This window comes from Crocodylus siamensis, chromosome 9, assembly GCF_052110815.1.
Source record: "Crocodylus siamensis isolate JL-2025a chromosome 9, ASM5211081v1, whole genome shotgun sequence".
NCBI classification, from domain to species: domain Eukaryota; kingdom Metazoa; phylum Chordata; order Crocodylia; family Crocodylidae; genus Crocodylus; species Crocodylus siamensis.
Window position 1 is genome coordinate 64,069,048 of NC_143403.1, and position 24,843 is coordinate 64,093,890.

At 43.7% G+C, this 24,843-nt stretch overlaps 1 protein-coding gene across 10 annotated transcripts in view; it reads right to left on the reverse strand.

Annotated features, from left to right (window-relative positions):
* Nucleotides 1-23,557, reverse strand: part of SFSWAP (splicing factor SWAP) — a 97,980-nt gene extending 74,423 nt beyond the window's left edge. For 3 of the 10 annotated variants that reach the window (XM_090061971.1, XM_090061967.1, XM_090061970.1), the window contains exons 1-6: nucleotides 23,186-23,556; nucleotides 20,859-21,028; nucleotides 20,161-20,304; nucleotides 9,220-9,305; nucleotides 2,937-3,162; nucleotides 1,652-1,773 (exon numbers count right to left, since the gene is read on the reverse strand). In XM_090061971.1, coding sequence (XP_089918097.1) covers nucleotides 1,652-1,773; nucleotides 2,937-3,162; nucleotides 9,220-9,305; nucleotides 20,161-20,304; nucleotides 20,859-21,028; nucleotides 23,186-23,460 — 1,023 coding nt within the window. In that variant the 5' untranslated portion in view covers nucleotides 23,461-23,556. Of the gene's footprint in view, nucleotides 1-1,651; nucleotides 1,774-2,936; nucleotides 3,163-9,219; nucleotides 9,349-20,160; nucleotides 20,305-20,858 lie in introns of all 10 variants that reach the window. The other 7 variants (XM_090061968.1, XM_090061966.1, XM_090061973.1 and 4 more) reach the window with 6 other exon arrangements.
* Between the last annotated feature and the right edge of the window lie 1,286 nt (nucleotides 23,558-24,843).

Here is a 24,843-nt window from a genome sequence, read left to right on the forward strand (position 1 = left end):
GGGTCTGCTGGCGAGTGAACTGCACCTCCCCCCTCCATGATCAGCCATGGGAGCCCCCCCAGATCCAGAGGCACCAGTCACCAAGTCAAGGGACATGGGGAGGGCTCCCCAGCATGCTCTCTGACAGATCTGGAAGTGCTTCTGGTTCACTTTCAGGCCAGTGCGGAACATGCTGGGGAGGCCCCCGGGCTTCTGTGGGACACTCCATGCACCCTAGCATTGCAGTATTCATGAACCCCAGCTACCTACAGGTATGCAGAAAAAACATTTAAAGCTGTGTCTATGTCCGAATCATCAAATCTTTCCAAACCTCTCCAAATCAATTCAGAAGGTTCCAGTTTGATTCGGAGAGATTAAAGGGTCTCCTGATTTGATTAGGATTTGGAGATTCAGCCACCAAATAGGGGCTGAATCAAATCAGGAACCAAAGCTTTGCGCAGCTATACTAGACAGTAATAAAACCTCCAATCCATTAAAAGACTAGCTCTCACCGGACTGGTGCTCAACCTCCTGAAGTCTTTTACATTTATGGAAAAAGTATGTCCACAGTGAACAGTAAGAATGATAAAGTAGCATTATTTACACATTTTAAATAAATTAATGATATAAGGAATTCTGTACGTGTCTTACTAGCACCACCCTACCACAGCTAGCATCAGATATAGAGCACAGCTCTTGTACTCTTTAATCACAAATCTAAATATTTGCTAGCTGGGATTTCTGCAATGCCACTTCAACAATCTCAAATATATGGAATTCTATTATTTTCTTTTCAGCTTCTTAATGCCACTGTCCTGATCAAGATACCTAACCGATAACACGAGACAAATAAAAATGCTTAAGAAAGTTTGTAAAACTAAGGCCGCTAAATGTGTGGATAAGACTTAATTCTGTCAAAATGTTATTCAACTACCCTGCTACTAGATGCTAGAAATTGGTTTATTAAAAGCCAAAATTAAAAATATTGCACTTTGATGTGTGAAGGGAATAAAGAGGGCCTCTTGAGAATTGTTAATCCTCTATAAATACTGTGAAAAAATATCCTTTGACTGTATGAAATCACCTCAAAAATAAAAACATGTTATTTTGCAAATACAAAGTTACCTAGCATACAAATCAGACTACACACTTCTGAGTCCGCCCTTCAAACCAAACAGGAAACAAATTTAATGCTCTTTTCTTAATGGGGCAAACTGACCTAAAAAATATTCCCCGCACCTCACTTTTAATTTTTTTCAGATCAACTGCAGTGCTAGAGAAGGAATTGCTATTATGAAGCTTCTCCTTTACAACCCAGCTTTGAACTGCTTGATTTTGTGTTCCTGATTTTAGCTCTTTATCATCAGTGATGTCAATCTGAACACCTACTTACTTACAAAGAGAAATGCAAGGACAAGCCAGGCTGTGAATGAACAAACCTGTTCAAGATCACCACTCTAGACACTTATCAGTTGCGTCAAGGAAAATTAAGTATTATCAGAAAACCAGACGCAAAGGAATTATATGCTCTAACATTTCAACACACAAAGGCTTTTTTACAGGCTGCTTCAACAAAAGCAATTTAAATACAACAGTATGATGATTACATCCTTTACCCATCACAACTTGAAATCAGAAGCGCTAGAACAGTTGAGTTAACAAGATCAAATACCTTCATAAGCTCTTCAAGTCTACTGCATTTTTTAGAGGCAAAAAGACTCGGATGCAGATAATTTCCATCATCATCATCGTCGTCATCATCGTCGTCCTCTTCCTCAGACTTAGCTTTTGAATCTATACAAAAGCAACAGATGTTTGTTTAGATTTTTCTGAGAGGAGGCAGGGTGGAAAAAAGGGAGGGGGGGATAAAGTCATGCTTGAATGCTGTTAAAGACCCTGGCTCTCAGAAATGTAGTCAATTAAGGACTAGCCAATTGAATTTCTAACATTTGAATAAAAACATTAAGTCTGGTGTTCACATCTCACTCTGTTTTAAACTGAAGTTACGGAACAAAATGAAAAGTCTAATTAAATTTAGACAAAATGATTATATAAGAATTAATATCACAAAATGAAAGTGTCCTGACTGTTTTAAAATCAGTTTCATTATTTTTTCACAGGTGCCTCAGACTATTCTGGTTTTAAGCAAGACACATATTTGGGAAATCGCAATGCACAGAAGACTTCAAGTTCCAGTAGAAGACTTTTACTATTTATACTTTCATGCATACTTTTATGCATGGCTAAAGTCTTTACAAAGAGCTTCAATACTGCAGGTCAAGACCCTGGCACAGATAATAAGACCTTTAAAAAGGATTAAATAGAAAAGCTATAGCAACAATTTTGGAGGTAATTACAATAATTATTAATGACACTACAGGACAAACTTAAGCCTGAAGACCATTTACTGTTTTAAGAGATGACATGGGACACAAAAAGTCATGGTTGAGTATCAAATAAAATTAACACTTAGGTGCACAGCGCTTTTCTAATTTGACCTAATAAGAAATACGTTGGCATTAATATGAAAAGCTCCAAGACCACACCAACTCTTGGATTTGAATAAGAACATGTTTTCCATCGGATTTTCTAAGCAAAGTTACCTCATTTCAAAGCACCCTATCAACCCTATGTGTAGGATGACAGAACATTACTATGTCAATATGCCAACACACCAAAGAAAGAGACAGCCCTCTCAACTCAAGTGAGGTGAGAGATTTTTGCACAGTTGATTATTTTTAGATATCTTTGACAGTCAGAGATTTATATTCTTAGCATTATTTGCAAATGGAGGATTAATGTGGATTTTCAACTCACACATACAGCTATAACACTGTGGATCACTTCAACATATATAGAGAAGTATGTCATTATTCCTTGTGTACCAGTACAGTGAACACAATCTCAGCATTGACCTCAAGAAATGTACACATGCATGCCCTGCTCCCTGTACTCACTTTTTTTCTCATCCGCTTTCTTATCAGAAGCAGCAGCATATCGCCCCTCTTTCATTGCTTTCTGTATGAATTTGTAATAGGGGTTGAGGTAGTGATCAAATCGCAAAAAGTCAAACTGAGAATTGCGTGCCTGCTTGGCTTTCAGCATAATCTCAAACTGCGCTCCTTGCTTGCAAACAAAGTTTGCAGTTCGTTCAATGATTGCATGCATTTTTGCTGTCGGTGGCTGTAGAAAAACAAAACAAAACACATATATACACTATTAAATAGTTTTTAAAAGTCCACCTGTACATAGTAGATAAGAGCCAAAGCAAGCATTAAACAAAAGGAAACTTATTTCTGCTGAAACTGAAAGGGAACCGAGAATTTACCATGCTTGCTTCTTCTAAACTAGTAGTCCCAAACCTATGCCAGCCTACTGGCAACAATACTGAGCAAAGTAAAACAAGAATCAAACATATATCACACTTTGTCTTCTGTGTCAAACTGGAGAAGCATGTGCAGAAAGCATGTATCTGAGGCTGTGAGCCATGTCAGAAAGCCCTACAGGTAACATGTTACCTGAGAGCTGCAGCTTGGGAACCTAACCATTTCCTATTAGTCTCTCTTAATACCAGAACCATTACTCCTGTTCAGAGCATTTGACAATACCCTCCACCTATGAAAATACTGCTCCTTGACTGACACAATTTTCCCAGTAGCACAAGATGCTTCCTCCAAAGAATTACATTCAAGCACTGATCTCTGAACCACAATTCTTCGATGCTGCCCCAGACTCTCAGAGTCAAAAATGTCTAAATGCTTTTAACGTCCTTCAAGAACTCAGTTGCACGCCACTACTGCATTTCCAGCAATCAGTGCAGCCATCTCAAAACCAACCAATCCGGAGAACAAGAATGTAATTTAAAAGCAGAAACGTTTCATACACCACACAACTGGAGTCTTTATTTTGCTTAGCTGTTTTATCTTAATTATGTAGGATAAATTTCTACATTTCAATTATCCCCAGACCCAATAAGAACTAACTGTCACATTAGTGCTGTAGTCTACAGTCACGTATGTTTTACAGACACCAACGTATGGATGGAACAGACAGAATCCTTTTTAAACAGCTGACTGTTCCAAGCAGAGCTTTCATTTTTGTAATGGTTGTAATTTTTTTTTTTTTTTTAATGGCTTGAGCCCTTTTTCAGGAACGCCACCAACCTGAAAAATAAATCCCTTTTGTCTAAGTTTTTCCTTTCCCAACTGTAACAAGTAGAACAAGCAATGTGTTTATACCTTAGAAATTAAATTTTAAATAAAAGATAGCAAAGATGCTCCTCTGGATTAACACAAGTTCTTTACTCTGTAACTTGACAACACTTTGTGCACAGCAAGTGTCACAATGCAACAATTCAGTCTCTTCCCTTTAAACCCGCCCCACAAAAACAACGCCCTCCCCTAAAAACAACAACAACAACAAACAAACCACCCCAGGAATGGGTAAGGAAAAGAGCTGCAATAAGAGACTGAGAAAAAGCCTTCAAAAGGTAAAGATGGGCAAGGGCTTAAACAGGCTCCTTACAGTCGTTATCCTTACCCCAAACTACAGTTTGAAGGCTTTTTCTCAGTATATAAACTCAGTCTCTTATTGCAAATTAAGAGGGTTGCCTCTGACACTCCCCACCGTGAACCGGGTAAACAATTAACATTTACACCTTTTGTAGCAATCTTTTACATATTTGAAATCTTAGGTTTCTGCCCAGTCTTCTTTGTTTTGGCAGGATTTAAGGAATTTAGTTTTTCTCTTTCATAGGTCCTGTGCTTTAAAAGCTGTTATACTTGTTCCTCTCATTTGGACTTTTGCCAAGTTGTTGAAATATTTCTTAAATGAAGTGCCCAGATTTGGCACGTACCTCAGCAGAAGTCTCATTCAGGTCAAAAAGAATAGGTCACTGTTGTAAGGCCCCCTTCGGGTCCTACACACAACGCTTGAATTAACAACATCCCAGAATGCTACTTGTCCTCTTAGTGCATCTGCATGCACTACACTGCTGGCTCACACAATCTGTAGCCCACTACACCCTTGGGCAGTAGCTTGCTCTTTAGGCAGCTTTTCCTCTTTTTGCACTTGTCCATTCAGGTTCTCTTTATGTGCAGCACCATGTATCACTGCAACACTGATCATCATCCTGTTGATTTCAGACCAACCTCCCCCAATTTATCAAAAGTCCAATCCTGTCCTCCTAAGTGTCCCTTTGCAACCCTTTCTTGCCTGACATCATTCACAATATTTTTAAGTGTCGTCTCTACTCCACCATCTGACTCATTGCTGAAAATATTCATACCGAGTAATAGCAGACACAGGATAGACCCGTTTGACCCCTCTATGCAAGCCATGTGTAACTGTGGGGGAGGGGGAAAGGGGGGGGGAGGGAAGGGAGGTGAAAGTTTTCAACTAACTGTGCTGTCACTAGAGTGCTTTCATCCAGACCTCATTCCCCTTTATGGAAACATCACATGGGCAGGTCAGAAACCTAGGCAGGGTATATTTTCTGCTGCTCTCAACAAATACATTGTATGTGCCTTAGATGGGGTCTTATCAACAGTTCCCCCCCTTTCCACTACCATCAGAAGGAGAGAGATTGGTTTGGCATGATTTGGTTTTGATACATTCATGCTAGCTCTTTATATGCTCACGCAGATTAGTAAATGATTTGTTCCAGGTCCTTCCGAGGGTACAAGGTTAGACCGACTAGTTTAAAGGGGGGGGGGGGGTACTTGTCCCCTTCCATGGGACCCATCACATCCTCAGTGACCCGGGCTTTCCATTTCCCATTTCCCATGCAAAAACAGAAAAAAAACCCACGGCTTTCCCATTTTTATCAGAGAAAATGTGGATTTTCTCTTTTAGTGGAGAAACCCCTGGATCTCCCCATTTTGCAAAGAACTCTACAGGCAAGAGCCCTTTGCAAAAGGGGCAGGGAAACTCCCCAATCCTGCCCAGAAGGGGAAGGGCGGGGCCCAATGCTTGCACTTACCAGAGGCTGCTTCAGGCTCACTCTTCTTGGAGGTAAGGGGGGTTTGGGGGTTTCGGGGCTTGGCAGGGCTGTGGGGGAAGCTGGCTGGAGTCTGAGGGAGCAGGAAGGTTTGTAGCCAGCTGGGAGGGGTTTGCAGCCTCCCCACTCCTGGCTGGCTGCAAGTTCCCCTTCCCAGCTGGAGTGCCCAGCTAGGCAGTGCCCAAGCTGGCTGGGGGTGAGAGAGCAGGGAGGCTGCAACTCCCCCCTCGTACCCCGGGGGCTGCAGACCTCCCCCACTCCTGGCCAGAGTGCCCAAGCTGGTTGGGGGCTGAGGGAGCAGGGAGGTTTGCAGCTGGCTGGGCACTCGGACTGGGAAGCAAGGGGTTTGCAGCCCCCCTGCTCCCTCAGCCAGCTTGTGCAGGGGGTTTGCAGCAAGCTGGGAGCGGGGAGGCTGCAAACCTCCCTCCCCACCACCCCCCTACAGTTCCCAGCCAGCTGCAAACCCTTGGTTGCAAACACTGCACTCCCCGCCCTCCGGATCAATGTGTGCGACTGGCACAGCAGGGCTGTGCAGGAAAGCTGCCTTGGCCACGCTTCCTCTGTGTGCACACGGGCCTTGCAGGGTTGTGCCCCTCGCTGCTGCCCCCAGCTGCAGGAGAAGTGTGGCCAGGGCAGCACAGAGCTTGTAGTGGCAGGCAGCTTTTGTGCACGTCCCCGTGTGCTGCCATGCCAGGCTGCACATGCTGCACTCTGGAGGGCAGCAGAGTAGGGAGCACAATCCTACAGCGTGCACATGCCCTGCCCCCAACCCCACAGATCTCGGGGGCACGGGTCTCCCCACAGCAGGCAGCAGGAAGGGAGCCGACTCCTGCTTCTGCTGCAGCAGCCACTGCCTTCCGTTGGGGGCAGGGAGCAGTGGACATGGGTCCCTGGCCCCATAGCCCTAGCAGCTGGGGTCCCCTCTGGCAGGGTTGCGGCAGGGGTTGTGGGGCATGGGGCACATGCAGGGCTGGGAGGTTGTGGGGGATTAGTGAGCAACACCAACAGGGCTGTAGAGGGCATTTAGTTTTAACCACAGATTTTGGGATTTTTAAATCAGAGAATTTGTGATTTTTTATCATGGAAAACCAGGATCCCTGCGTCATCTTCCACAAGTTCTCAGGGAAAAAAAAAACAACATACCCACTCCCCCCCTCAACAGCTTTTGACCAGGTCCTTACTTTTTCAAGAGTCCATTGGGCCTGCATACTTTAAAATATCTGATTTGTCTAAATGCCATCTAACCCCTTTTTCTGCTATTTGGGCAAAATGTTCCAGCCTAGCTGTTTTTTAAATTAACTGCAAGGAACAGCCTGTAACAACTCAAATTCCTTTTTTAAAATGTGAGCTAACTTGGCAAACCAGAAAACCTGCTCTTGGGAGAGTCAATGTTTCTTGGGTCATATCAGCAATTTGAGACCCGATCTCAACTCTTACGTATCCCTGGAGACCCACCACCACTAGCTATTTGTATGCCTCCTCTAGCAGGTCAACTCCAGTCAACCAAAGATGAGGGAGGGAGAGAAATAGAGAGACTGAAGAGGCTGAACTGTGATCAGAATGGTTTGCTGGTATCTCTGTTTCACATTAATATGAGAAAAATCAATCATATTAGCAGGAAAATAAAACCCAATGTGATAGGATCCCCAACACAGACATCAGTCAAGTTGAAAATACAATTCATATCATAACTGAAAGCATTTACTTTCATGATTGCATGACTGGTGCAAATTCCAAGATCATACACTGATATATAAGCTCATCTAAAAAAAATCCCAAATGGCAAGAATTCAAGGTCAAATATGCTCATTTGCATTTTTGTTCTTACGTGTACAGTAGATCAACAGTTACATGACTACTACATTTCAGTCCTCATTGCACTCTGAAACCAAATTTGAAAACAATGTCATTTTTCTATCAACAGAAAACAAAACAGTTACTGCTGCCTTGGATTTTAACTGTTTTCCACTACCAACTGACTCCTGTAATTGCCATTCAAACACTACATTACTGTGCCGATTCTCTCTCATGTCTCAAACATCAACATTACTAATGGAGACTACATAATCACCTGAAGGTGACAGCAACTGCATTGTAGAAATTAATGTTCAGTGCACATAAATTTCAGTTTGCACATGCTTTACCACTCAAAGATCTCATAGGATTATTCAGGATTAGGCCCATGAAATCAATAAAATATTAAGAACAACTCAAACAAAAAAATAAGGGTTTAAGATCTGTAGTACAATTAGCTCTATTACATGCCACTGGATATTAAACAGGTCAGAATCCTTCAGTGAATATCTAATAGAAAAAATAAGTTATTGTACAACAACTGTCTATTTTCTGGAGCTAACGTACTAACACATATTGTATTCCCAGAGTTCTGATAACCTTTTCCAATTAAGAACTCAGATTAACTTTTGCACAACATTCCATAAAACAGGTATATTTATAATGATGAATCATACCACTTACATAACACTTGAAATTTCAGACAAATATCAATGTATTCAGGCATCAACATTACCTTGTGTCAGTGAAATATTTCTGGGAAAGAGTTGATTCAACTGCCAAGAAGATAGGCTAATTGTTTTCAAGCGCAAAAGCTAATGATAATACAGAATGAGAAGTCCTTGAAAAGAGTTTCTAGCGTTTGAAAGTTCCCAAAAATATTATTATGCATCTCTAAGAAATGATTGGTTGTAATTCTCTCCCTCCCAGAAGTAATTTCTAGTATGACTCTATGTAAGGGTCACTTGTTTCTGTTATAACCCCCATTTTAATTGTTTTCCCTTTTCTTTGAGTGGTTGAACTGCAGTACACTTCTGATCAAGATTTCTTCTTTGTGCTCCACATATAACAGGTAATAAAACATTACGACAAGGAAGTTCTTTATGCTTTTCTTTAAACTAACTTACTAATTACTATTTTACAGATACTTAGCCTTGTGCGTGGATTGCTATTTACTTCTAAAAAAGTATAGTACGTCAGGAATAACTACATTTTTTCCCCAAAATATTTTCAAGAGCTGTTGAAGTTAGGCTACAATAAAAACTGTACCTTTCTGAATGCAGTAAGTTAGAGATAACCAGTCTAATTCTGAATTCTTGATTGCATCCTTTGAAATTTAGCTACTATTTTAGAACAGCTGGTTAGACTTTACATTCAGGTTAACGAAACACCATGTAGCAAAAGTCCCAAGAACAGCTTAAAATTACAATGAAGTTACACATACATACCAGTTCCACATCAGAAGGTACATTCAGTCCCAATGGAGCAATGAAAGGTTCTTCATTTTCTTCCACGTGTTCTGTCTGAGTAGTTTCTAAAGTAAACAAAGTGAAATACTCTAGTACAGAACCACAAAGCTGCAATACAGAACAAATATGTAAGCACAAATAAGGAATATGAATCACCACATACAATTCAAGAAATCAGAACACTAACTATGAGGCTATGACAAGTTTCTGTACTACCTACATGAAGTGTGCCTAAAGGTGCTGGACCCAAGTCATTGTAATTACAATCTTACTTCCTTCTACCCAGTAGAATGGCCTTATGTTTGACACTTGGCCCAAGGTCTGATTTACATGAAATTGGTCCAGTGATCTCAAGGTCCAGTATCTTAGGAACTCAGTAACCTTTCTTCCGCTGCTAACTAAAAGGTCTTAGATCACAAACCACTTTACATCAGGGACAGGCAGTCTTGCCCACAGCCCGGATCGGGGCCACGGTGGACTCCATTTCCCAGCAGCCCCTGCCCATGTTGCTGCAGCTTGTTTCCATGGCCCCAGGAAAAGGCATGCAGGCAGATAGCAGCTCTGCCCCAGCTCTGGATCATGTTGTCACCACCACAAGATCCCAGCCCAGCAGTGCATCCTGCCAGTGCTGCTGGGGCTCCATGGAAAACCTGGTCCTGTGCTGTCACGGCCCTGCTGGGGTCTCCATGGAAATTGGCTGCAGCAAAATGGTCAGGAACTTCTGGGAAATGGGGTCCAGCTGCCAGCCAGATCTGCCATTTTGCTCACCCCTGCATTAGATGCGTCTTGTACCATGAAAAACCTTGTTTGTTTAAAACAAGAGCATTTCCCAAAAAACCTGTTTAAAAAAAGAGCGTTTCCAAAATTAAGGGACATGTTTCATGCACTAGTAGGTAGAGATTTTCCTGCCAAATGCTACCTAAAACAGGCTGTCCAACTGGTGGCCTACAGGGATTAAGTTGTGGCCCACAAGAGTTTAAGTGGGCTCCTGCCCAGCCACTGCTGTCCCCACTGTTCTGGGTTCTCTCCCACCTCAGGGGGCTGGGCAGTACAGTGTGCTACACAGGGGGCTAAGGATAAGTTCAGGATTATGTGGGGGCATGGGGAAGGGGTGGGAGAGATCGTACCTGCATGTTGCCAGGGGTAGGGCATGGGTGCACAGTGCTGCATTGGGGAGGGGAGGTGTGCCCACATGGGTGTGCAGTACAACAGGGAGCATGGAGAGGAACATCTGCACAGCACGCAGCCTAATGGCCTGTGCCTCACCTGGTACAGTCAATGCAGTGAACAGCCCCCGCTGGTGTGACCCCCCAGGGCTTAGAGGATTTAGCATGTCATACTGTCAACAACATTAACACTTAGAGGGATGATAAGGGTCATATCAGTCTCCTGCTGTCTCATGCAACCATTTCATATAATTCCTGCATACACACAGGTAGTCCAAGTAACACACAAGTTCATAAGTAGCAAGCTTCAGTAGAGTTTCTGCATGGACACCCGTGTCTGCCAGCATGCAATGCACTGCAGGAGCAGTGCCTAATTTAGCTGAACATGAAAAAGACTCTTTCCCCTGTACGTACAAGCACATCCCTCAAAAGTTAATGGAAACTGTACAGCAGAAGCAGATATAAGCACTCTGCAAGGAATTCACTTCTGTCACGTACACTGATTTATCACTAACTCAAACCTCACATTCTCCCCGCATCAAGTTAAAAGTTGGTTATATTGATAAATTTGTTACCAGGTTTGACAGATTGTTGTTTTACCAAGTTGTTACCAGATTTGACATATTGGCATCCTTAACAAACCTACTTAACAAGGACTTAAGAAAACAGATATCCTTTTAAAAATTTTATCTATTACAATAGTAACTGGAAGTCTAATTTGCTGAAGGTGAATTTACTGAATACTTGCCTGTGTGAATATGAATAACTTTTAAAAAAGTTATTATATATTTATATACTTTTTAAAAAAACTATATATTTATTTTTGCAAATAATTCACAAACATTTGGTTTAGTGGGATTCATCATACTAGTTTAGAGTTAAACAGATAGGATTACATCAGTCTCATAACCAGAAATTTAGAAAGAGCAGGCAGGGAAAAAAAGGAAGAGTTATTTCAACTCCAAGTGTGTGTGCCATTACACCAAGGTTCAATTTTATATTGAAAAAACTTAAGCTAGTTTTTAATTATAATTATTTGGCTCTATTATTAATTCATGTACCTTTTGAAAAGAGAAGATAAAATCTACTTTCTGTAAGGTCACCACTTAAGTACACATTAGAACAGGGCAATTATTTTGGGTGGAGGGCCGCTTACCCAGTTTTGGTAGACTGTCAAGGGCTGCATGGACAGGTGCCCCACCCCCTGGTCACTATCTTGGGACCAATGTCCCAATGTCTTTGGTCCCAAGACACTGGGGGCATTGGTCCCATGTCCCAGGGCCAGCACCGGCGGGGCCCAAAGCAGGGCATAGGCAGGCATGGGCTGGGCTGTACCAGCAGGGAGAGGGGGGAGCTGGCCCAGCTCCATAGAGCCCCTGCCGGCCGGGACCCTGTGCTCCTGCCACCCTGCTCTGGGCTCCGCCGGCACTGGCACTGGGACACCATCGTGGGCCCCATGCTCCTGCACCTGCTTGCTCCCAGTGCTCTCCAGCCCTGTGCTACAGGCAGGGGGCACTGTACAGTCCCAACCCCCTGCTCGCTGGCAGGAAAGAAGCTGGTGCTGAGCGCAGGGAAATGCGGCCCCTCGCCCACCACTCCCTGCTGCAGCTGTTCACAGCCCACACAGGTCTGTCCTGAGCAGATACAGGCAGCACCACATGGGCTGCGACCGGCTGGTGTGCAGGGCGCCAGCCATGGGGCGAGTGAGGGACCATTTCTCCCCATGCTCAGCTCCAGCTCGTTACCCGGCTCCAGGCTGGCCTGTTGGGGCTGCGCACAGCGGCAGCAGCCGGGCAGTTTGGCTGCTGCTGCCTTCCCAGAGCGTGCACTGGGCAGCCCACAGGTGGCGGTCGCAAACACTGCCTGGTGCGACAAACGGGGGGGCCGCAGCTGCTGTCGCCATGCGCAGCCCCAGTGGGTGAGCCTGGAGCCGCACAGGGCCCAGGCTACAAGGTGGTGCTGAGCACAGGTGGGGGTGGAGGAAAGCAGCCCCTCGCTCTACCCCATGGCCAGCGCCCTGTGCTGTAGCTGCTTGCGGCCCGCCTGGGGCAGTCCAAAGCAGGCACAGTCAGCCCCACACAGGCTATGAGCAGCTGCAGCGTGGGGCACTGGCCACGGAGCGGACCAGGGGGCGCTTCCCACTCCGCCCCCCCTCCAGCTTTTCCCCAGGCTCCTTCCCTGCCCTGCCCCCCCCCTTCCCTTTTACTTGCGATTCCAGCATGGGGCAGCCATGTGGTCCCAGGCAAGAAGGCCCTGCTGGAGCTTCCAGCTGGGGGAGGGAGGGGCGTCCCCTGGGTCCCACTGCCCTTGGTTCTTATTTTTTTATAGGAACCAAAAGCAGAGAATTATTAATTTTCTGAATTTTTAGGGGCCCCACGGGCTGGATCTGGCCCGCAGGCCATATTTTACTCACCCCTGCATCAGAAGCTTAAATTAGAAAATAGTTAAATTCCAGTCACTAAGTGTTGCTATGTACTGATTTATGAATACAAAATATATACAATCAATAGTTGCATATTACTCTACTGGAAATCTTAACTGCGTCCTGTTGAATTTTTGCTAGAGCAACAAACACAGAAAATTAGAAGAGATCAATCTACTCAGCTGCTGCTATAACTGCCTGCCCCTTTTTAAGCATCATCTAAGAATTAGTAGAAAATCTTTTTTTGCTACCTCTATGTATTTCAACAAAGGCATTTTTTGGAAGATAAAATTACATAACAGGCTCACTACAGGGACTCTGTTCTTACAATCTGCCTTAAGAGAACCCGCTTCCCCTCAGTGGTGCTGATAACTCTCAAAGTGCAACAAAAAGATCTGATGCAGTAGGGAAGCAGCACCTTGTAGAGTTATATAAAAAGTTAGAAAAGTTCTAGCTTGATGGAAGAAAGTTTGGGGCAAAGGCACAAGGACTTAGATTCTGTTTTTGCCAAAAAGTCATCACATTTCAATATTCAGGACATTTTAAAAAAATGTGAAAAATTGAATTAAGACTTCTACAGTTATTTTTATTTTTTAAAAACAGCAGCTTAGTGCAAACCAGATAAATGGTTTTAAGTAGATCCAGCTTTCCTACCAAATGAGCCTGAGATTTCTACATAAAACTCCTTAAATCAATTGCTTTCATATTGAAGAGGTAAGCATTCCCAAAAATGATCAGTTCTAAACAAACTCAATAATGCTTAACATAAAATCAGCCGAATTTGCCTGCAAAGATAAACAAGTGTACACCACAAGAAGTGGCATCTATATTAACAAATCATTTACCCATATTATGATGATTCTACCTTCCCCTCAGTAAGGTAGAATGTAAGAAATATAAATATTATTAGGGAGTCCTGGAGAAGAGAACATACAGTTTTTACTGTATTTGTGGAGAGATATCTAGTTAACTTGGGAGTCCAGAGAAGAAAGCTGAAATAGCAAGCCTGCAGTCTCTGGCAGAACTCTGCAAAGTTCCCACACTGAATCTACATATAAGAATTGAACACAGTTGTCATTGTTAGTTTGTTGGCATCTGGATTCCCATTGCTCAACGTAATGTCTACTCAATGACCAAAACAGGCACTTTATCAGAAACCAGACTTTCTGAAGCACCATGGTTTGTGGTATGGACAAAAACGTTAAACTGCCTTGTACTAAGAAATTTCTTGTCCAGCATAACCTATTTCTGGCACCAACCGGTTTGATAACTTGGAAGCCTCTATGTTTTCTTGGCCAACAAGCTTGGATCAGATGCTTCCCTATTCTTCTGCAGGGTATATAGTATACACAGACATAGAAGTTAAATTTCCAATTGGCTAATTTTGTCTTTTCTTTGCTCTTCTGTCCTTACAAACAGCCTTTCTTTCACAACCTTCTTTTGATGCACATCTACCCTTCAAAGAACTACTGCCTGACAATACCAGTAAGATCCCATTCCCACTCAGCACGCAGACTTCCCTCAGATGCACACTGGTGTGTCTATCATGGCTCATATAAAAATATTCAACTGCCCAGATAACTACCAGTTTCTTCCTTCTATGTCAGAGAACTTCTAAGTGCTCTCCACAGTTCATATCTATATCTACTCTCCAATATACATGTTTGACTGAAGACTGAGACTAAAGTAAGTGCAAGTTCAGAAATCCTGCCTTCAATTCTAGAAAACTGTTGTTTTGGAGCTTGTCTAGAAATGTAATCACATATTTCTCTGGCTCCTATCACCATAACAGCTAAGCACCTTCAGCATATTTAAGAACAAAAACAAATTGAGCTGCTGTGCAATTATGGGTATTGTGCATACTTATAAAATATATAAGGAAAAGCAAAGCAGAAAAAGGCAAATTAGAAAATTCTGTAGGCAAGTTAGAAAAAAAATCCATGATGGTTCCTAGTTCTTGCAAGAGTGATTTCAAAAGCCTTAAGGTCCTTTTTCTGGGAAAGTTACACTCTCCCATGCACCCCTCAACATTCATAAAACTGTCCCAACTAGCTGCTGGGTCTACGGTTTCAGCGGCATACAATCATCACAGGAGGGAAAGCCAATTTTCATGACAGTGTGGGCAACTCACAAGAGGCATTTGAGCATTAGGAAAGAGATGCAGAACTGAATTTTATATTTCTTGAAGTACCAGTTCAGAGAGCAGAGCACTGGAGCAATGTTGAAGCACTTTTTTTACCATCATGAGGTTCAAAGCTGCTTTAGCCCATAAATGAATTGCTTTGTCTCTAGAGCACGCTCTCCATTTAAACATAGATATACTAATCACCTAGGTCTTTACTTAGTTCAGCAGAAAGCCTTTCCAAATGCTATAGCTAGAGCATGAGGGGAGGACCTGCTCTGATAATATAGCCTTAATTGTTCAAACATTGTAGGACCAGTGTATAAGAACTCTGTTAGGTCTCTCATAATTCTTGGTATGTAGAATCACCTATAGGTGGTATGTCACTTTTCCTTGAAGATTTTTGTATGAAATCTCTGATTAAAGAACCAGAAAGAATGGCAGTGACAACAGATGTCTTCATTTTTGGTCTTCTCTTCCCTTTCCTCAGCTGAATGAAACAGACCTTATTGTCAAGCAAGTACTAGACAATACTATACCACGGAGAGTAGAATAAGAAAAATGTCTATAACAAAGAGAGAAAGGGCCTATGGTTATAACTGCAACATGGGTAAGTTGTCAATCACATTGTTTTGGTACATGGTAAAACATTCTGAATCAAGGTCCATATACAAGCTCCACTGGGCAACCTGAAGTTGTGCATCTAGCCCCATTCCAGCTGTGGTTGTCTGCTCGCTGAGAATACGGGAGGAACTGATTCTTCTGTGCCAATATGTTGTTCTTCCATAATTAACTATTAATGATCCTGTCATATATATAAACAGACCACCTTGGTGCACTGACATTCTGCTTTTTCTTAATATAATGAAACATTTTTCCCTGCCTACACTTGGTAACGCTCTACCTAGCTTCTCCCTGAAAAGACCCCTATTAGGAATTAAGCCAATTGAATTAAGCCACTCAAAAGACAAAAGGCACCTGCATTTCACAGGTGCATCACAAAATTAATATAAATGGACTCAACTCCTTCTACAAGATAGAATTTGCCTCTGTGCTTCTCAATTTTTGACAAGGTTGTAAAGCATCTAGTAAACGTGTGAAAACATTGACAGTTTCTTTAAGTGCAGACAGTAATTCAAAGTAATGAAATGCTCTACAAAGAGCTCTTTTAAAACATTTTTGAGAGCATTACAATATTTCTGGCCAAAGGATTAGGAGCTGCACCCACTTCAGGTTGCCAGATTAGGTCTACCTGGCCTTGGGAACTGTATAATACTTCCTGGTGTGTCCATTCATCCAGCAGTCTTGGTCCTCACTCAACCATGATAAGTTTCCAATGCAAAAGTGAATGCAAATTAAGGGTTCTTTTCTCCAGCTGAATGGATGATATATACTTTGGCTTTTAGCTTTATGGTCACCTTTCTAAGCTGCACAGAATTTTTCCAAGAGAGGCAGAGAGTACTACTAAGCCTCAAATATGTTCTTTATCTCCTCTGATTTTCCAAGAGACTTGCTCTCCTTTGTGTACAGGCTCCCTCCAAAATACCAACCTGATAAAATCTATATATATACACAAAATGTCTGCTGGCAGGCTGCCTTTCTTGAAGCTCACAGTATAATTCACCCTTAAAAAGGCAGAGAGAGCAAGAGAGTAGAGTAAGACACACATACCAAACAGACATTCTGAAATGAAGCAACTGATCGTGGCACAACTAATCCACTTGACTGGCTGAAACAGTTGCCTACTGTCCTGCTGATATGCTCCCCAGTTGTAAAGATGTGCCTCAGGGAATCTCAAGTGGGAAAGTCAGCTCCGATGCAGCCCCATGCTAAGACTGTCGATCAGCCCTAGCACTCCATCCAAGTGTTGACATACGCAGGGAATCCACAATAAGGACACCCATGATCCTGGGGCTTCAGGGCCCTGATCCTACATTCCCTGAAAACAGGAATTCCTGGGGCACACAGGATCAAGCCCCTGAAGTCCCAGGAATGCTGCCCAGGAAGCTGTAGAGCACAAGCAGCTCCAGGTTGCCCACGTTCTCCTGCCTAAAAGATGCCAGCTGCAAAATAGCAGCACAAAATCATAGTACTTGTTACAACCACAAATGTTGGGGATTTTTTATGCAGCAAAGGCAATGCCTGTTTACTTTGGGGGGGCCGGGGAAGGGGGTGGGGAGGAGGGGCATTAGTGACCTTGCCCTGGACTAACAGTTCTATTCAAATCCCAGTTGGGAAATACAAAGATGGACACAACCCACGGTGACAGTGTTTGGCAAGAGTTACAAGCTACATGGCACAGCACCCCAGCTTGAATCTAAGGTAGGCTGGTGTTTGCAACCCAGTCTCCATCACCATTTCTGCTTGCAACAAGCAAAGTCCCCTGCTGTCAATGCTCCCCAATTCTGCATGCTAGATAAAATGGCTCCACAGGTTATGTCACCAAGCCCTGCACTGTGCAGACCTGCCAAATATGTTTAACATGAAAAACATTATGAACAACATTATTCACTGGTGATATTTTAGTCTACATGGAGACGAGTCATTTTCTTCAGCCGTATAACATCCTACTTTTCTTTTTATTGCATGGTTCTTAGTGTACTGACACCTTTCACAGTCCACTATTACGCTGTTTCTTCCCCACTGAAAAAAACTGCTCTATTTCATGTTTTCCGAGAACGTATTTTTTTTTTTTTTTAATTAAAAGACCTCAACTCTGAATTTCATAGGGTCCTGGACAAAATATTTGTTAAAAAATGTCTTTTAGTACTCATTTAAACAACATCCCATCTTTTAGTGAAATTTTAATGGTTTTTCTGCTGCTCCATCTCCATTTGCAAGGGTCCAGTCCTTCCTCAATTACTAGGTAAAAAACAGTGAAACCAATTATAAATACAGTGCACAAAATGAAGGGCTTTGTAGCAGCCTTAGATGAAACAGAGGTACAAAATTTTCAAGTTCAATCTGTTCTTTGAACAGGGAACTTAAGTTCTAACTCAGATACTCTGCACCTCCAGCTATAGGGGAGGGTAGAGTGGAGAAATAATAATCACTGTAAAACAGAGGACTTCTTATTTTACCAGCTTTCTTTTCAAACCTTGCTACCAACTCCGTGATACCTATCTGTAACATAAGACAAAATTACATTTCCCAAACTGAAATCATAATGAAAAAATGAATACCTAAAAACCACAAAAACCTCTGGAGCAGAATTCCACTAAAGCATACAAGTGAGGCAGAGACTCAGAACTGAATGTCATTAATAAGTGGACACAACCACAGCAGCAAAGCATACATCATTAAATTTATTTAACTGTACCTTGAATATTTTAGCTTCAATGATTGTACTTCCAGTATGTTCAGAAAAATGTTTAAAAATTAAATTAGTAATGCAAACTCAGTAAATGGTCTCCCATGTCAGAGATGAGGAACACTACTGTAGTTACTTGAATATAAGATGGTTTCACATAAGATAACTGTCCCTCCCCAATAAATAGATTTTATATATGGAAAGTTTATGAATGTGTTATAATTTTCCAAATAAAGAATCTAATTATTGGAGGTTTACTTTGAATTTGTGCCCCTCTCACTTGTACAGCAGGAAAAATAAATCTGGGAGGTCAGGTACCTGCTCTGCCCTCTGTGTTCCTCCTGTCCCATTTCCCCTTCCCCACCCCTTACTTTCAAACCCTACTCTCCCTAAGCACATGGAAGTGAGAAGCAAATTTGAAAACACTGACCTTGAAATAAACATGTCTGTAGTAATTTGCATATAGTAACCAGACTTAGTTCATTCAGAATTGATGCATTTTTATCCCTTTTGGAAACTGCTGCAAGTTTTAGCACAGGTACTACATAAGCACACTTTAAGCAGCACTTTTGCACTCCTTTATATATAGTAAAAACTACATTTTTTAAAATTTAGTGTCTCAGGCCAAATTAGTCAAATGAGTTCTGAATTTCATGCACCAAGCAGAGCTGTTATTCCCTCCCAGATTTTTCAGCCTGGAGCTTCAGCTACTCCCAAATCCATGGCAGTTATCCTATGCAGAGCCCCGAAACTATGCATGATATTAGTTTAAAGTCAAAAGGCTCAGGATTTACCATATACTTCACTGGGCTAGGCCCCAGAAGAGCCAAAAGCATTTCAAGCCACAGTGACTCTTTGGCTCAGTATTATTTAGTATGTATGTACTCCAGATATCCCCACAAAGTATCCACGTGCTAGTCAGCCCCCGACTCACGACTGGTTATTTGTGACCAGTCTTGGATCCTCCAAAAATGTATATGCAGGTGAGGTGCAGGACAACCTGGTCTCACTCCACCATGTGGAAGGTGGGAACACAATAATCATATGTCAAAGGCTGAGAGAGGGGGGGAACAGAGGGATTCTGGATGAACTGTTTGGGTCCCATTTAGTGATGCTTGCCAGGCATTTAAGGCTGGCAAAGAAACAGGAATTACAAGAAAGGGGAAAGGCACAGTCCACCTTTGGGGTGAAAACAAAGTTAAAATATGTTCAAGGTAGTGGCTCACCATGACCCGAAAGAGTCAGCACTGAGAGAGACTGCACACAATGGGCATTACCACATATCTTATACAGGTGGGCTATATTAGCCAGTCCTGGTGGCCAGGTCTCATCAGCATCTCAGCCTCTGGGCTAGGATAAAGCATTTCTAGCACCAAGGGGAGGGTGTCAAGATCTGCTCTAGCTTTTCTGGTGCTGCCTGATATTTCAGTACCTCTAGGCCCAATGCCAGTTCCCCATGGAGAGAACACTTACCACTGCTTTTTTTTTTTTTTTTTAAATTAAAGGGCCACACATACAAAACCAAAGAAAAGTCTCATCAGCACGTTTGCCCAATATAGGACACGTATGTTAGTCCTGCTCAGTGCCAGCTACATTTAATTGACTTCATAGCTGGATTCCACTGCTGTGCACATGCTGGTTTTGGCAGCATTTTATCGATAAACACTGTATTTGATGAAGTTTCCTTGTATGCAAACATAAGACCAGAGGCTCCCCCCCACCATGCTGATTGGAGGAAAAAAACTGGCATGTATCTAAGTAAATACAATATTTAGTTCTCTAATTATGATACACATATTTTAAAGAAATCTGAACTGCAAGTTAGTTATAAACAAGATATTAATGCTAAGTTAAAGATTAGCCAAGAGGAAGGACCCCACAGTTTATTTTGATTTCTCACCTCTTTGTTTGGAAGGTCGTTGCTGCTGTTCCTCCTCTTCTGTGGGTTCAGAAGGATCATAATAATCACTCCCATAACTGAATCCCACTGCATTATAAGTGCCATCTTCGGCTAAAGCTTCACTCAGCCGCTTATATTCCTCCTCTTGAACAAAAAAGTAATTTCTAATTAGCCACAAAAACCTAATTAAAGCATATGACTTCTAAAAAAAAGTATATCAAATGTTTTTTACTCAATTTGGGGGTAAAAATATTGTATGCAGCACTTTTATCTAGTCCTCATAAATTGTGCCAAAATTTCTGGCCGCAAAAGAACAGCAGAAGGCAAGTGCTTTTCTGCTGACCATATTCTTCCTGCTGAAAAAAAGGTTTGGGGGAGTTAAGTAGACTGATATAATGAAAGGAAGAAAGAATGCTGACTTTCATTTATACAATACTGTTAAAGAAGAACAGCTAAAAGGTTTTTTTCAAATTCCAGTCTGCCCTCAAATCTGGGCAATTTCTGTGTGGATCTATATATTAACTATCCTGAGGTCCTCTCACATACGCAAAGACTCCTGCTTTTCGAATCCACTGGGTACTGTCAAGATAACATCAAAAAGAGTGAGTATAAAATGAGTGGGAACAAATTTAAGTTTTAAAATTATTGAATTTCATTGAAAATATGTTCTAACTCAGGAAGTGTTCCTTGAGCAATACCTTGCCTCGCCTCCTCCTCAAGCAAGTCCGTATGCAAGGCTAAATACCTCTCTTCATCACAGAGGGCCTCTATTCTAGCCTCCTCTTCTGATAACTGGTAATCTCTGTTCCACGTGGAATATTCAGCATCATATTCAGAGAGGTCATGTAGGTGACCACGCCCATCATACCTGCAAGACGAAGAAGCTGATCAATGCAAAAAACTTAGGGCTTGAATTTGTGCAACTACTTAAAAATACTTACCCATTAAAAACGAAAAAAATACTTATATGTTAAAAAGTGTCTCATTTTAGAGTTACGTTTAAATTTGCTTATCATCTGCACCAGTTATCAAAATGCAGTGGTTCACTTTTTTAAAATAGTCTAAAGTCCTCTCTAAGAAAATAATATAGATTACAATTAAAGGCAAGAGTATCTTTTAATAGTTTAAATGGGATCCATTTCTTAACATATCTTACCGTATATGGTTCAACCGACCATTCAATGTCACTTGCAAAATACTTTTTTTTGTGGAAAGTCAAATAGAGCTTACATTCACACAAACCCGAATACATAAATACCTATCCGTAAGAACCAAACGGTCGAAATTTCCTCGCTTCTTTCTGCTAGTCCCGAGCTCTCAGGAGAGATCTTCACCAAAGAAACTTGCGTCCATTGGAGGTAAAATCATGGCTAGGCTCGGCCCCTAGCCATTTGGCTGAGGAAATAAGTTCTGGGTTATGTGATAGAGAGACACACATACATAGGAACAGTAACATATACATGCAATTTAAGGAGGTTCACCAGAAAAAAGGGCAACAGAAATCTAAGTACATGTCCTTTCCCCTAAGCAGAAATGGTTTGGTTTGCAGAAAAAGGGCTGCATGAGGTTAACATTTGACATATTTCTCTTTGAAGCATCGGTAAAAGAAACTGACAGAAAATAAAGTGATAGTCAACTCCACTCCGCTGATTTGTCTTCTCACACACAATTCTTGACTTGAGCCAACTTGCTAAATCAAAAACAAAGAAAGTAAATACAACTAATAGCAAGAATTGTTATCGAGAAATGCTGGTCTCGTTAATCAAGGTGTCTGTCCACAGGCAAACTTCCACCCCAGTCTTATCATAGCAGTATACTCTACTCAACAAATATAAATGAAGACTTTGTGCTGCTGGAGACAGAAATCTAAGCGTCCATAGGAATTTGTAAGATTAGCACAGAATGTTTCATCAAATCCTAACTTCTCATTTGTAAATGCAAACCTCCTTAACTTACAAATGTAGATTGTTATTGGTTTTCAGTATTATGTACATACTTAGTGTTTGCTCCCAACAATTTCTGTAGCATTTCTGTCCCACCACGTTGTTGCAGAAATTGAGAATTTGTATTTTACATTGTGTAACCGACTAATGAAGTATTTCAAAGAAATGGACTGCCGGTACAGGCAAGGCCATACGGTTAACTTTGTGCTGGCACGTGAGCAAAGAGTAATGCCCAACTTCTAGTCCGATTTCAAACAACAGGATCCCACCGCTTCCCTACGGACCATTTGTGTTTTGCCAATCACAGACAGTCAGCCGGAGACTTGGACAAATTGCGTCCACCCAGCGCGGGAGGCTCAGCGAAATGAGAACTGAGGGAGCAAATGCCTAGAGTATGTCCCGCGATCCTTTTCAAACCAAAGCCGTTCTGCCTTTCCCGCTTCAGCTTTCAGGACCAGCCACAGCTCCTCAAAGCAATGGGCTCAGCACCCTGGTAGGACACCCCCGACCTGCCTCCTCGTCCCCGAGCCCAGGGGACGAACTCAAAACGAAATCCCAAGTTGCCGAAGCTCCGATTGATCCCGTCGGACCTTCAAACGAGCTGCCGGACCCCAAGGCGCAGCTCCTGATCTGGGACTGCAACTCAGGGCGCCGGGAAGGGGTAGACAAGTCCCCGGTTGGTTTCAGGGTCTCGGCAACTGCTTTGCTAATGGCCAGAGCCTCTGATTTCTTCCCTGCCCTGCCCTGCCCCCCACATTTGGATCATGGCTTCGGGGGCAAATGGAGAAGCGGCTTCAGGCTTGACTTGAAAAGGAGCGGGGCCACCCCTGCCGCCCCCCTCACCTGCTCCAGCCAGGGGTGGGTGGGACGCCCCAAAAACGGCCCCTGTCAGGTCACAGGAGCAGGGGAGGGGGAAGGGTGGGGCTCGCGACCCTGCCAGGCAGGGGGGACCCGCCTCAAGGGCGCCGCAAGAGGACGCCGCAGCAGGGGGGAGTTGGTCCCCCGAACCTGCCGGGCGGGGGGGCGGGGGGCGGGCGAAGGCGATGGCAGCGGAGCTCGCGGCGCGGGTGGGTTGCACCGACCTATCGATCAGCATCTTGGCGTCTCCCATCCAGGGGATGAGGTGCCGGCCTTGCTCCTGGTGCTGCGCCTTCTCGTCATCCCGGAACAGCTTGCAGGCGTAGCCGAACACCAGCAACTCCACGCGGCTGCTCCCGCTCCCGCTGCCGCCGCCGCCGCTCCCGGGGGGCCCCGGGGCCGCGCCGCCCCCACCGCCGCTTAGCAACATCAGCGGCGCCGGGCCCGGCTCCTCTGCAGTCCGTCGCGGCCCCCCTGCTCCACCGCCGCCTCCGTACATGGTGGGGGAGACTGTCCCGGCCGCGCTACACCCCCCAGGCCCGCGGCCCCGCCGTCGCCATCGCCCGAGACAAAATGGCGGCTCTTCCGCTTCCGGCCGCCCAGGGTAAAGCGAGCCGCCCGCTTCCGGCCTGCCAGCAGATTCGTCACCACAGCCTCAAGCCGCGGGGTCGCCCGGCGGCGGTGGAGGGTCCTGAGGAAGCGGGGTGAAATGGGAAGAAGGTCGGAGAGGAGTGGGCGGGCGAGTGGGCGGGGTGAGCACTATGGGCCCGTGACGAAAGTGCCAATAGGCGCAGCGGGTTGTACTCCGGGAGTGCATCATAGCGGGGGGCGGGGCCAGGGGCAGGGTAGTGAGGGGGAGGGTGTTGGTGTGTGTGTGTGTAGGCGTGTATAGCATAGATATCTGTACAGATACACGTGTGTTTATAGACGTATATGTACATATATATATAAAATAAATATATGTCTACACACGCACGCACACCATACAACAGATGTCTTGTGGCAAAGCTCCTGGAGCCAATGCAATGGCAGCCGAGGTCTACAAATCGGGTGGGCACGACCTCACAGAGAAACTAACCGCGAGCAGGAGGGAGTCCCTCAAGAATTCAAGGATGCCTCCACTTGTACAAGAGGAAGGGAACTCTCCAACTCTGTGACAACCAACTGCTGGCACGATACTTGTGAGAGTCCTCCTCAACTGGCTGACTGACCATCTAAACAACTTGCTGCCGGAGAGCCAACGCGGCTTCAGAAAATGATGGGGAACGACCAACATGGTGTTTGTGGCCTGACAGCTTCAAGAAAAGTGCCAGGATCATAATGTTGACCTTCTCATGTTTGTTGACCTAACCAAAGCCTTCAGCACGGTGAAACGCAAGGCCTTTGAGAAATCATGAAGAAGGACGGATGCCCCAGAAAATTCATCAATATGGTTCGACAGTTCCACAACAGTGCGATGGCATGTGTTCTTGCGAATAGCAAATGCTCTGATCCCTTTCCGGTCACAAATGACATCAAGCAGGGCTGTGTGCTCACACATACAGCATGGTATTCTCTGCCATGCTGTTGGAAGCCTTCCAGGACAATGACCTTGGTGTGGGGATGAGGTACCATTTTGCGCAGGCTCACAGGCTGACGTGCAACAGTCCATGGACCTATTCTCGTCAGCCTGCAAAAACTTCGGACTCAGTATTCACACGAAGAAGACTAAAGTGATGTTTCAGCGTGCACCTGGCACAACATCGCAGGAATCGCAGGTCTCAGTTAAAGGCCAGCGACTGTTGATGATTGACAAGTTTGTCTGTCTAGGCAGCACACTTTCCCGTGCTGTCCACGTCAATGACAAAGTCAATGTGAGATTAGTGAAAGCTAGCATGGCCTT